General features: G+C 46.7%; 2 protein-coding genes across 2 annotated transcripts; one reads left to right on the plus strand and one right to left on the minus strand.

The window, feature by feature from the left end:
- The first annotated feature begins 2,545 nt into the window (after positions 1-2,545).
- Positions 2,546-5,964, plus strand: LOC127317285 (uncharacterized). The gene is made up of 7 exons (XM_051347814.2): positions 2,546-3,045; positions 3,220-3,461; positions 3,542-3,664; positions 3,854-3,970; positions 4,067-4,249; positions 4,332-4,473; positions 5,494-5,964. Exons 1-7 carry the CDS (start codon positions 2,655-2,657, stop codon positions 5,568-5,570), a joined length of 1,275 nt encoding a protein of 424 aa, XP_051203774.1. The 5' UTR covers positions 2,546-2,654; the 3' UTR covers positions 5,571-5,964.
- A 465-nt stretch (positions 5,965-6,429) lies between these two features.
- Positions 6,430-9,996, minus strand: LOC127317284 (uncharacterized). The gene is made up of 7 exons (XM_051347813.1): positions 9,789-9,996; positions 9,609-9,701; positions 9,326-9,523; positions 8,731-8,901; positions 8,296-8,505; positions 8,061-8,149; positions 6,430-7,548 (listed from the first exon to the last, which is right to left on the minus strand). The coding sequence occupies exons 1-7, from the start codon at positions 9,883-9,885 to the stop codon at positions 6,709-6,711; spliced, it is 1,698 nt and encodes a 565-aa protein (XP_051203773.1). The 5' UTR covers positions 9,886-9,996; the 3' UTR covers positions 6,430-6,708.
- Positions 9,997-13,908: the final 3,912 nt, after the last annotated feature.

Genomic DNA, 13,908 nt, shown 5'->3' on the forward strand with positions numbered 1-13,908 from the left:
GGCCTGATTGGCATCTAGAGTTCTTGTGGCGATTTGGGGGCGATTTTCCTGCCCTGGGATTGTCTTTGGCGCAGATCGTCCGATTTGAGAGGATACAAGGGAGATTGGCGCGGGAGAGCTCGATTTAGTGCAGCGAGAACTCGATTAGGCGCGGGAAGACTCCGATTTCGCGGGAGGATGCACGGGATCGAGAAGGCACAGGAAGCGCCGGCCTAGCGCTAGCAACAAGCTGCAAGCGAGCTGCTTGTCCTCGTAACCTGCGCTATCGCCGGGCGATAGATGGAGCGCCCGCTTCAATCTCTCTCCTCGCTTCTCTCTCTGCCACGTAAGTTTTTTATGACGTGGCAAGTCTTATAGCCTGCTGAGTAAGCACTATTGTACTTGCTCTAACGGCACCACTCCTCCGTCAAACTTAGTCCAAGACGTCGTCGCCTGCTCGTTTCTGTACAGTGGTCCACGGCTACGAACGTATGCTGCTCCACCACCCGTATCCTTGTTTTTCTGATGCTGTTCTGTCAGAGTACTACCCATGATGCATCAATCTCCTAGCCCTTTCTGACGGTGCAGATATCAGGTGTAGATACACCCGGGAGCCAAAACTGCATGCCCGAGTCTTATTTAATCAATTGACACAGTGTTCCGATTGAAGTGATTCCATGTCAAGTAGCATCAGATTCATTTCAGTATTATTCCTTCATTTGAGCCGTGTGGCTAGTTTTGTCATCTAAGGCCATCTCCAACAGAGGCTTTTCAGACAGACTGTCTGTTCTAGGGTCGCATTTTGGTATCCGCGCGCATAGAAACGGGCTGTCCATTTGGGGTGGTCCATGTCCCCAATAATGATCCCCATATTTTACAAAAAAGTTGAAAAAAAATTACAGTATCAAAATATTTTGGGCTGTTCATTTGGGGTGGTCCACGCCGTTTGGGGTGGTCCACGTCCCCAATAGTGATCCCCGTATTTTACAAAAGAGTTGAAAAAGAATTATAAAAATTTTAAAAAATATATCCGCATGTTAGCAACGGTGTACAGTACTACTCCGTAAAATTTCAATGAAAAAATATTTATATTTTAAGATCATCTCCAAGAGATGATGTAGATGTAAAATAACTGCCGTTTACATCACTTTGGAGCAAAAAAAAACTCTAGGAGATGATGTGGATGCAAAAAAGGGTCCATTTTTTTACACCACGATGTATAATTTGCATCACGGTATGCAAATATGCTCTCCACGCGCCTCTCCTTCTCGCCGCCGACCAAAATTCGACCGATTGACATTGACTTCTGCCAATACTTTACCATCGTCGGCTTAACGCATCTTCTCTCCCCCGATTCCCTCCATTTGCTGGCCAAAATCCACCTATCTTCTTCGGCGAGCCCCACGCCTGAATCAGGCTCTTCTGCTGCTGCCTCCACTCTGTATCTTCTCCGGCGAGCCCCACACCTAAATCAGGCTCTTCTGCTGCTGCCTCCACTTTGTATCTTCTCCGGCGAGCCCCACGTCTCCCTCATCAGCGCCTTCCCCACTGTCCCCTTGTAGCGCCCCTCCTCCGCCTTCACCGCCATCCCGACGGAGGACCCGCTGGTCTCCAAGCTCCGGACCTAGCTGGGCATCATCCACCCGCTCCCCTCCCCGCCATCCCTCCCCTCATCCAAGCGGTTTGAATGAAGGAGTTCATTACTGAATTTGGTATGGTTCCTAGCGCATTGGACCCTTTGGTCATGTATCGTGACAACACTGGTGTCATACCTAATGCCAGGGAGCCAAGGGAGCAAATCATGAACAACATCAGAAAAGCCATGGGTGTTAGGTTCATCACGATGTAATCTAGATTATTGACTCTAAGTAGTGTAAGTGAGAGACTGTTGGAGATATGCCCTATAGGCAATAATAAAGTGGTTATTATAATATATTTATGTTTAAGATAAATATTTATATCTCATGCTAAAATTGTATTAACTAGAAACATTGATACATGTGTGTTTGTAAACAAACCGGAGTCCCTAGTAAGCCTCTTGTTAACTAACTTGTTGCTTTAATCGATAATCAATGTTTTTCTGGTCATGAACATTGGAAGTTGTTAAAAACAGGATCATGTCATTAGGAGAATGATATGATGACACACACCCATAGTAAATGTAGCAATAAAATCAAGTCACTGCGTTCGTTTTATTGTAGCTCTCAAATGCATAGTAACTTAATCCTTAAACCATGAGATTTAAACCATGAGATTGTGTTAATCACTAACACCGAAGGAACACTTTGATGACATCAAACGTCACACTGTAACTTGGTGATTATAAATGTGAAATTGGGTATTCTGAAAGTGATCTCATTAACCAAGAATAGGATTTGTCCATACAAATGACGGAGAGAAAAAGTCTAGATCCTCTCGATGAGATATCATCCAATTAGCTTTTAAGCTTGTGACTAGGTTACCAGAGATGCCATATCGCAGAACGAGTAAAAAGTATTATCGCTAACGAAATTAAACTAGGCTCATACAATAAGTAAAGGAAAACGAAGGTGCATCCTTGCACACGTGTTTGTGTGTGGAGCTGAGCGAGGTGTGTGCGTCGCCGTGCACTCCTTGCACAAAAAAACAAACACCGGCAGCCTCGCCTCGCCGCACCTCCTCCGGCGACCGGCGGGATGCTCCTCTCGGAGCTTCCAAGTCCTCGCCGCCCATGGCGCCCCTGCATTCGACAAGCCCACCCCGCACGCCCTCGCTACCTGCCTCTGCCCCGCACGCCGACCTCACCCTTACCCAACAGACGCCACCTCCTCCTGTCCCCCTTCGCCACCTCCTCACTCTCCCCGTCCGACGGATCTGCACTTCCTCCGGCGAAGCGGTGCCCCTCCAGGAAGGTTCTGGCCGAGAGCTGGAGGCGGAAGGCGGTTCCGCCAGGGACGCGCGAGCCCCCGCCGCCGCCCCGGTGGACGGCGAGGCGGCGGGCGAGCGCCGCATGGCGGAAGGTGGCGTCTTTGGTGCCCAGGAAGGCCAGGAGCGTCTTCCTGCTCAATCTGCTCGCCCTCATATTTGGTACGGACAAATTCAGACTCGGCCAACCCTGCATTTCTAGTAATCACAATGCTGCGCACCATCTGTTCGACGTTATTTCAGACAGAAGCGGCAATACATGAATGTGCTTTATATTTATGCAACATTGAAATCCTGCATTTCTAGTAATCACAAGGCATTCTTTCTTTCTTCCAGCAAGCAACATTTCGGTTGTTAAAGACGCCCAGACTATGTTGGATCCTGACCTTTTCAATATGTTACGCTTCACTATCGCTGCCATTCCTTTTGTGCCATACTTGCTAAAGTCACTGAGAGACATGCAAGTGTTCATTAGAGGAGTAGAGCTGGGCATTTGGGTAACCTTTGCTTATGTAGCTCAGTCTATCGGGTTAGTCACAGCCGATGCTGGCCGTGCATCTTTCATCTCTGCCCTCACTGTAAGATCTGTTCTGAAGCTTACTCCAATAAAGTATTGCGTATAATATATGGTGCATGCTCTTTACTCAAACATGTTCAGGTGATCATTGTCCCTTTATTGGATGGTATTCTTGGAGCAGAAATACCTGCATATACATGGCTTGGCGCATTTTTATCAGTTGTTGGGGTTGGTATTCTTGAGCTAAGTGGTTCTCCTCCTTGTGTAAGTTGACTGCTCTACATGAACAGGTCACAAGTTTGCCGTGTGTTTTTATTTGTCTAGGTCCTGTCATATTGTTCTATCTACTGTGTCACTGTGTACAATTTGAGTCCTTGATTCATTTTGTTGGCAATAGCTGCACAACTTGCACATAATATGTTGGTTGATCTTGTCTCTCCACACTGTCATTAGGTTGGTGATCTTCTGACCCTCCTTAGTGCCTTTTGTTTCGCAATTCATATGCTCAGAACCGAGCATATTGTCAGAAATATAAAGAAAGAGAATTTCCTAGCCCTTGTCGGATGCCAGGTTAGTTTTCAGACTAAACATCACCTTGTCTTGCATTTATCTCATGAATTCTTTCCACTTTCTTGTATAAGTACTCTAAGAAGTGTGCACAATCAGGTGCTTGTTGTAGCTCTTGTGGCGGCAGCCTCGTTTGTTGTTAAATGCTTCCTCCGGAGTGTAGTACAGTGGAATTTAAAATTACGGACAATAACAGAGTTATTCAGTGTGATGGCATCATTTCCTTGGCTAGCAATACTATACACAGGCATGCTATCAACTACCTTTTGTTTATGGGCAGAGGTCAGCATTAGTCTTGATGTCTGGTTTTTATTTTCCAAGCAACACTTCTTTGATTCTTTCTGAGACTTCTCTTTGTCATCAGGTTGTTGCTATGCGTGACGTGTCAGCTACAGAGACTGCAATAATTTATGGTCTGGAACCAGTATGGGGTGCTGCTTTTGCATGGGTAATTCATGGTGAGCGATGGGGCATTACAGGACTTGTGGGAGCCATCTTCATCATAGGTACTTACTAATCAGTCATCATGTTCTTAGCGGCATTTAGCATTGCACATTTTCAATGTTCAAAATTAATGATTAGTTATAGTACAAGACATCAAGGATCCATCACTGTAATACTCCCTCCATCCCAAAATATAAGGTGTCCTTAAATTTTTCTGGTCAACGATTATAACTTTGACTACAATTTGTACTTATAATTTATCCATAAAATTTGTATAAATATATATGAAATGAAAGAAAATTCAAGAGGAATGCAACAATGCCATTTATGCATTCTCAATCCATATATTTTAATATATATTAGTGGTCAAAGTTGTGCATCAAAGACCCTGCAAAAATTTCAGTGCCTTATATTTTGGGACGGAGGGACTACTTTGAACTATAGGGCATAATTTGGCCGTCTAAGTCCAAGCGAACCAACAACCAATTCAATTGTATCTGGGTTATGTTGCATAAAACACCATTCGATTCATATAAGAAAGCACTTTCTCATGACTATGATTCTGTAGCTATTATAACGATATGTTGCAAAAGAAGAAAGTTCAAAGTTGGACATTTAAACTATGCCTTAATTTACACTAGTGAGTAGTTCTGAAAAGAGAAGATGATTCTTGTTTTATTTGTTTGTCAAACTATGCCTTACATTTACGCTAGTAACGTTCAGCATTACAAAATTTCAATGGTGAAAATTAATGATTACTTATACTTCAAGATATGAAGGATCCATCGCTGTAGTACTTGCTTGGAAACATAGGGCGTAGTTTGGCTGTCCAAGTTCAAGGGGACCAACAACCAATTCAATCAGATGTGGGAATGTTACAGAAGATACCATTTTGATTCATATATGAAAGCACTTTCTGATTGCTGTGCCTGTGATTTTGTAGCTATTAAAAAGATAAGGTTCAAAAGTAAAATTACGGTCAAAGTTCAAAGTTGTATAGTCAATCTATGCCTTACATTTAAGGTAGCGATTTGTTCTGAAAACGAGAAGATGATTCATGTGTTGTTTGTTTGTTTTTTCAGCGGGTAGCTTGATGGTTCAGATACTAGGATCGTTTCTTGATTTATCAACAGAGGATAGTTACCAGATGGACAGCTAATACAGATATTCGAGCATAAAGAGATGGCCTTCTTCATGAATAAGTGTCAGCAAAGCAATTTTTCATATGATAAGTTGTTTTTGTATACAATCATATGATCACTGCAGCGACATAATTTGCGGAATAGCTAGTGTGACAGTGCAACGAGATCTAACTACAGTCATGGCCAGTAGAACAAGGAATGGAAGCTCGGACAATGGTGGCCTGATAACGTGTGTCATTGGATGCAGACTTGAGCTCTACAAAATGGTGGTACCAATCACTTGACTAAACACTTACGGCAACATGATATGTTGTATCTATAGCATTTAGGGTAGCGTGATATGTTGTCTCTATAACATTCTAGAACCATTGGTCCTCAATGTAAATCAACACACATTGTCATAAGATCAAATTTTTTTGTGCTGATTCTGCTTCAACATCTGCTTGGAGCGTCAGGAATATGTTATTGTTCATTTGTCACTGAGACACCGAAACCTGTAGCAGTCAACTCTGTCTTTGAACATATGTTGAGTGATCACTCTCATTGCTACCACCAAAAAATCACAGGAAAACTGACAGGTATTAATTCGGGAACATTGGCATAAGATGCACATTTACAACAACCAGCATCCTAGGCCACCAGTCAGGAAGGCTCGCCATAGAATCCGTCATATACTTCTGGCCACGATCCATAGGACTTGTCCCGTGGCTTCAGGTGTATTCCCCAGTATCACGAGGCCAGGCCACCCCCTTGGAACCTGTACCTTACTGGCGTTGTATCCAGATACCGTGGATGTTCAAGAAAAGCACAATCATGTTGGAACTGGTAGCCGCACAGGGATGCTAGGATTGTAAGAGCTCATCACCGAGACAGATATTCATCAAAGCTGTCGACACTAAAGTGAAGTACATACAAAGAAGGCCAAGAAACTATGATGATAATTCATCAGGCTGCAGTGCCAAACAAAACCAGCATTTCCATTGCCCAAGGCCAAGACTGGAGACTACTACTTTCTACTTCGTCCATTTTTCCTTCTTTCTACTACATGCCTCTGGGAGGGAAGATGACATGGATTACATGAACGAGCGGTAAACCTAATCATATTAGCAAAAGAGGCAAGAAGAAAAGAAAAGAAAATCAGGGAGGGGTTGATTGTTAATAGTTGTTGTTGCTGTTGTAGCCGATGTAGTTGTTGCGGTACCGCATCCCGTACTGCTCGTAGAAGGTGTCCCCGTAGTTCACGGCCTTGATCTCAACCATGCGCCGCTTGCTGTCCACCTCCTGGACCGCGCCAAACACAACCTCGTTCGTCGTCTCGCAGCTCTGCTCGTAGAAGGTCTGCGGCCCTGCAGAGTACTGCCTGTGCTGGTGCAGGTGGTACATCTGCTGCTCCGGCTGCCGCCTGTGCTGCTGCTGCGGATATGCCTGCTGCTCTGGTAGCTGCCTGTTCTGCAACTGCCTGTTCTGCAACTGCTGCTGGTGATATGCCTGCTGCTCCAGCTGCTGCCTGTGCTGCTGCTGTTGGTGGTGATACACCTGGTGCTCCAGCTGCTGCTGAGGGACACCTGCATCCCAACTGCTGAGATAAGGCTGGCCATGCCGGACATGGTGAACCTTTTCCGGCTCTGTAGTCATGAAGGTGTAATTCTTCCGAGGCGTTGGGGCTCTTGTGTCCAGCGGAGGTGGCGTCTCATCATTTGGGATGGCATAGCTTTCTTGCACTGGCCAAGGGTTGGCTCTCCGCTGCTGCTGGTGATGATGCTGCCTTGTTGGGCGCCTTTTCCTGGAAAATATGTCAGCCACAGATGATTTCGCTCCTCCCATGAACTTGCCAATTGAGGTGAAGAACCCCTCTTCAGTATCCTGTTTTCCAGCCTCGTCTTCATTTGGGATTAGTGGCGGTCGAAGAGAAGGCTTGAATGGATGCTGGTATGATTGGTATGGTTGATACGGAGGGACACCCGCATTAGTGGGTCTCTGAGGAATTTGAGGTTCCTGCATAGTAAAGTTTCAGTTTGTCAACAAGGTAACTACAAATTTACTGCATAAATAGAGCAGCTCCAAACAATGTATATTTGTTTTTCATCTTTACTTCAATTATGTGCTAGACCCTAGAACATAACATGCGCCCTTTATCGAAAAAAAATGTTCTAGACCCTAGAGGGATAACAGAGTGAGATTGCTTGTTTGACCCACTTGTTTAGATGCACAAAATGCCTGCATTTTAAGTTACAGCACAGCTGTACAGGTCTACAGGATTATTATTAACTCCAAAAGTTTCCAGCAAATCATAATTCTAGTAGCCGTGATTATAGATGAACAAGTTGGGGCAAAAGGATGCTAGACACAATATAACTAAAGGCTGGCAGAAATGTGTGTATTCATGCTGTTCTACTGGTTAACAGCAGGCCGGTAGAGCCGTACTCTTGTAGACATTGCCCTAGTCGCCAATCCATGTTGTCAGCAATTGTGATGTTTACTCAGAATAAAAAATACAGAGGACCTACCTCTGTTGTTGACACCATTCCTAAAACCCGTCGCTGAAGCAACGCAAGCATGTAACCAAAGAAAACAGCAGCAAAAAGCAAGGCAAGACCTGGAAGCATTCAAACTGCAGTAATTAGTGTTGATAGTTCTGGTGGAACTTTCCCTCATTTGCAGAGTACTTACAAGAGTCTGGCTTGAAAGAAGAACATAATTCTTTCGTGAATAGTACTATTGCAAAGCTTAAGTGGAATGTACCTAGAGGGAAACCAGCTTCATCCTGATATTCACAGTCATCGGGCTGGAGCGGAATCTCCCGTATTGCTTGGTTTCCTCTATCAATGACCAGGAGGGAGCAGCTACTGCTGATATAGCGGATTTCAAAGTCAGTAGAAAATTTTGCATCATCACTTGGACCATCTATGTGTCCACCTCTCATTGATTTCCCCCCAGCAATGGTTGTGACCCCTGCATATATACATATTACTCAACCTGTCATGAATCTCTACATTATAAGTTAGAAATCGATAATGATATTCATGCTATATGGTTGAAAGAACCCGGAAAATGTTCATCTAAAGACACTCAATTAGCACAGAAAGCAGAAGTAGGATGCTTGGGAACCATACATTACAATAATATGTGCACAGATCCTGCAATGAGACTTTTTTTTTAATTGTCATTTTAACGTACCTGTATCGCTGATCTTTCTTATTGCCATGTTCATAGCATCCGCAACATAAATATTGCCCCTGTCATCAACTGTAAATCCCTTAGGGTGGTTCAGCCTCGCCTCTCGGAGCCTCCCATCGACATGACCAGATAATCCTTCAGGCGAACCCGTGAAAATCTTTGGTCTGCTATCTGCGCATGGTTTGAGGACATTTGCTCATACCAAAGGTTGAATCCCAGATCTTCACATTAGACATGTGAAATTTTACAAACTATTCTGGCAAACAATTATTACTACATTTTGCCAAAATTTCCAGGTGAATATCTCCTCTGTTTGTTCAACTTCTAAACAAGGGGAATGAAAGTGACAGTCTGAACTGCAAAACTGAGAACTAACAAAGTATCTCGCAAGCAAGAAGCGTGGGTGGCCAAATCTAGCATACAACCATCAATATCACCCAAACTGTCTCACGGTACTTAACAACCATATTTAGCACAGATAAAGAAACCATATTTAGCAGAATCCCATGATGACCAACATACTGGACCCTGTACCAACATACTGCCAAGAAAACGTGTCTGTCCGGATATGAAGAAGCAGTTTTAGTATGCTCACATCGGGACAGCGGCAGCTGGACCCTGTAGACGTTGCTGTTCATCGAGTCGAGGACGAGCAGCTCGCCGGCGGGGGTGACCTCGACGGCGTACGGTTCGATCCCCAGCTTACTGCCGTCGAAGACTGTCTCCACCGCGTACCCGCCCTCGTACCTCACCATGGACCTTCCCGCCGCTGTCGCCGCCGCCGTCCCCGTCGCTGCCGACAGATATTTCCCCCATTAAGGAACCAAAACAGAGAATGAAAAGAAACGCCGTTGGCGGCTAAGGACCATGCAAATTACCCGTCCTCGTGCTGGTCGTCGATTTGAGGGAGAGGGACCACAGCTTCTTCACCACCGCCGTCGCCGTGCTTGTCAGGAGCCCGCCGACAACCTCTGCCGCCAATCGGTACCAATGAGCCCCAAGAAACCACACCAAATCGAACCAAACTCGAAAGAAAACCAAGAACAGAGCTCGCTCACTTGCGGGGTAGTAGGAGGAGGACGCGGCGGCGGACGCGGGGCCGAGCAGGAGAATGGCGGCCAGAAGAAGCGCCGCCGACACCTTGCAAGCCTCCATCACGTGCTCCTCTCGAGGAAGAGGGGAACTGGCAGCTCCTAGGGGGAGTGTGGGGAGGGGGCCATTTGAGGACAAGGTAAAGAAGGTTCAGAGAACACCAAAGAATCCGACCCTCTTTTGGGGGCCCTGCAGTCCTCGCTCTCCGCCAAGAAAAGGCAAGTAAAGAGCAGAGCGATAGGGCGGAGGACTCAAGGAGAGAGAAGGTTAGAGCATCCCAGCCGTTGGGGATGAAATCCGGCGCTATTTAGGGTCGGATTGGACGAAACTTTAGCTCGAGGAGCGTCGAAGTTCCAGCCGTCTCTCCGGTAGACATCCGGGGTTCGCCGTTTTTTAGAGAAAAAAACGTCCTTGGATGATAAATTTTATGCATAATTCGGCGAATTTGACCAGTTTTGCCAACATTTGGCTTATTTTTACAAATAAACGTTACATTTTAACAAAACAAGATAAGTTTTCAAATAAATCAAATGGAAACTAGTTGGTGTTGCCTCGAAGCATCCATAAGTGCTCCACCAGATCATCCTGCAGCTGTTGATGCATTGTGGAGTCTCGAATCTCCTGACGCATAGCGATGAACGTAGCCCACGATGCCGGCACCTGGTGGTTAGGCTGTGCAAGAGGACCCTCTCTGTCATATGGTGCAGCTTGTTCGCTCAGAGGGACCGGATGCTTCCGCTCATCCTCGATAATCATGTTGTGTAAGCACACACAACAGTTCATCACCTCCCACATCTGATCTTTGGACCAAGTCAAAGCGGGGAACCGGACTACAGCAAATCTCTGCTGGAGGACACCAAATGCACGCTCGACGTCCTTTCGGCAAGCTTCTTGTTCCTTGGAAAACTGCTGCTCCTTCGGGAGGGCGGGGCTTGAGATAGTCTTCACAAATGTTGCCCACTTTGGATAGATACTGTCTGCAAGATAGTATCCCTTGTTGTACTGCTGGCCATTGATCACAAAGTTAACCGGGGGAGCATGACCCTCAACAAGATTGGAGAAGACCGGCGAGCACTGCAAAACATTGATGTCGTTGTTGGATCCTGGCATACCAAAGAAGGAGTGCCAAATCCAGAGATCATGGGTAGCCACTGCCTCAAGTATTACAGTGCAACCTTTTTTGTGACCCTCGAACATTCCCTGCCAGGCAAACAGACAGTTCTTCCATTTCCAATGCATACAGTCAATGGTTCCAAGCATTGCTGCAAATCCTCGAGCTTCATTGACAGCGAGGATCTTAGCAGTGTCTTCGACAGTCGGTGATCTCAAGTAGAAGTCCCCGAACACTGCTATCACCGCCCTGCAGAACCGGTAGAAACAATCAAGGGAGGTGGACTCCGCCATCCGAAGATAGTCATCTGTAGAATCACCAGGAGCTCCATATGCCAGCATCCGCATAGCCACCGTGCACTTTTAGAGGGCGAAAAACCCTGCCATGCCCGTGCAATCCAACTTGCATCTGAAATAGGAGTCGTAGCCTCAAAGGGCATACACAATTTTCAGGAAGAGCTTCCGGCTCATCCTGAAACGACAACTGAAAACAGCCTCGCCGTGCAATGGATCGTCGGTGAAGTAGTCGGCGTAGAGCATATAGTACCCCTCCATTCGCTGCCTCGGCTTGCACTTCCGGCGACCTGGTGCCGACCCACCACGGCGACCAATGATAGACTCGGCGTACAAGCCGGACATGTAAGAGAGGATGAGCAGGTGCTCCTCGTCTTGGGCGGCGGCAGCCGTTTCTTCTTCAAGAAGCTCGGTGAACATCTGCTCCTCCTCCTCGTCGAAGTCCATGTCCGGCCAGCCAGTTGGACGAACACCTGTCGGGCGTGTCGACGAGGAGCGACGCGAGTAAGCTGCCGACGGCGGAAAATAGGCAGAGGGTACGACGGGGGGCGGAATATAGGCTACTGGGTGGAGGAACGACGGACTTGGGGCAACCCGCCGGCGGATTGGCGAGGGGTGGTGCCGGCGGCGAGAGAGCAAAGGGAGGGGAGGAGGGATTTGCGTCGACAAAGTGGTGGGGTTCGTCTATTCTCTCGCCGATAGAGCGGGCCCGTCCCCGCTTTTCTCTCGTCCAGAGTCCCCGAGCGCTCACCAGGGGGCCGGGGATGGCCTGGGCTCTCCGGACGGATGAAAGGCCTAATCCGGACGAAAACGAGGAGCCGGGGGCGCGGCTGGGCCGTTTTTGTCCATCCGGATGAAAAAAAGGGCGTCTTGGGGGCCTCGTCGGGGAGACGGCTAGAGATGCTCTTAAACACACCAGTCCCGGAAACTCAAAATTGATTCTGAGTGCACCTGGTACCTAAAATCGACATGGTCGTGCTGGAATAGCAAGGGCTGCACGGTCACCGGTCTTCGGAGGGGAGTGGGGTTTCGAGTTCCTCGTTGTCCTCAATGGCGACTTACTCGGCATCTAGAGGCTACAGGACAAGTTCGCTGAGTTCGTCGCCGGCAACGAGCCGCACGCGCTGCAACTGCGGGAGGCTGGCTGCGGCTTCTGTCGGTGGCTGGTGGACGTGCTCTTCGACGGGCACCGGCTGGGAGAAGTTAGCGCGCTTCCACGACCTCCAAACCGGTTGTGTGCTCACATTCTCGTAACAAGGCGACGAGGAGATGAGCGTCAAGGTGTTCGACGACACGTCCTGCCGCCGGCACTACCATGACGACAACGAAGAGGAGGACGATTGAACATGTCGAGTGTTCTTTCTTTGCAGCGAAAATGATTACGAAGATTTCTGTATGTTCTCCCTGCAAAGGATCAACAGGACTATCATTGCCAGCTGAATTTTCCAGTTTGGGTGACTCAGAGTGCCTGAGAGTGTTCTTTCTTGGCAGCGAACATACGAAATCTGCGAGGCCAACTGTAGTTAGGTTTCCTCATTTTGCAATGTTTTAATTTGTGGAAACCATGTTCCAAACTATATCTTAGTTTGTGGAAAATCATGTTCCTAATTATGTATTAGTTTGTGTAATGTTCATCCTCTCTATTGAAATGAAAATGCAAAAAAGTATATTTTAATGTAAAAACAAGTTTGGGGGCCGTGTTTGGGGGTGTGGTTGGGGATCGATATCCCCCAAACGTGGCACGAAAAAAACACGTCTCCCAAATGCTCGATCTGGCGCTGTTTGGGGGACGCGGCTGGAGATGCTCTTACGGAGGAGGACATTCTGTTGGGGGTATAAATTATCGTAGTTAAGAAATTACAACCTTTTAAATAGAAACTAGCCAGTCCATGGGTATATTAAGTCCATGGGTATATTAAGAAGTTATAAAAGTTGTCCACACGAACTCGATATTCCTTCTTATTTCTCATCAGACTTCTTTTGAAAATACCCCCTCCATTTCTTGATATAAGGTTGATTCATGCATTTTGCATCATCATTATTTCTTTATATGTTTAGTTTTCATTGTTATTTGCCATCATACATCATTTTCTATGCATTTTTAGTCGATTTCCGGGATTTTCCTACAAAGTCCGGGCCCTTCATTGCTATTTAATTCCTGGGAGGCAGAAAATCTCATTTTTCGTATTTTATTTGTTTCAGGACTTTCTGGATCGCTAAAAATCGAGGGAAAAATACTTGTTCAGTTTTTCACCCGGAGAATGGCCGTGAGCGAAAGAAGTACGCGAGGGGAGCCACGAGGGCCAAACGGACCCAGGTGGCGCGCCCTACATGTCTGGCGCGCCACCCGAGGTCATTTGCGCCTCGAGCATCGTCTCGGCCTCCCTTTTATATCAGAAGCTCCGTTTCACCTGAAAACCTAAGCCATATTTTTCCCGAGATTTAATGAGGCAGCGGCGGAGGCGAAAGTCCTCTCCTACTCGGGAAGAGGGCAGATCCTGCTGCACCGGTGCCTTCAGTGAAGGGGAAATTGATGTCATCGACATTCCCACTCATCCTTGGCTTGGGAGGAGGCATCTTCACCAACATCTCCATCAGCACCATCATCACCACCATCTCCATCTAGGAGATCGATGTCATCCCCCTCATAGTTTGTGTTGAATTGAACCCGGGATATTTTTT

Source organism: Lolium perenne, chromosome 7, assembly GCF_019359855.2.
Source record: "Lolium perenne isolate Kyuss_39 chromosome 7, Kyuss_2.0, whole genome shotgun sequence".
Lineage (NCBI taxonomy): Eukaryota > Viridiplantae > Streptophyta > Magnoliopsida > Poales > Poaceae > Lolium > Lolium perenne.

Bases quoted from the DNA above. Each gene is read 5' to 3' on its own strand.
- LOC127317285 (XM_051347814.2), top strand. From the start codon at position 2,655: ATGCTCCTCTCGGAGCTTCCAAGTCCTCGCCGCCCATGGCGCCCCTGC. The intron at 3,046-3,219 runs GTACGGACAAAT...TCTTTCTTCCAG, and splicing joins TCTGCTCGCCCTCATATTTG to CAAGCAACATTTCGGTTGTT. The intron at 3,665-3,853 runs GTAAGTTGACTG...CACTGTCATTAG, and splicing joins TAAGTGGTTCTCCTCCTTGT to GTTGGTGATCTTCTGACCCT.
- LOC127317284 (XM_051347813.1), bottom strand. From the start codon at position 9,885: ATGGAGGCTTGCAAGGTGTCGGCGGCGCTTCTTCTGGCCGCCATTCTC. The intron at 9,524-9,608 runs GTAATTTGCATG...ATCTGTCGGCAG, and splicing joins GACGACCAGCACGAGGACGG to CGACGGGGACGGCGGCGGCG. The intron at 8,150-8,295 runs GTACATTCCACT...GAATGCTTCCAG, and splicing joins TGAAGCTGGTTTCCCTCTAG to GTCTTGCCTTGCTTTTTGCT.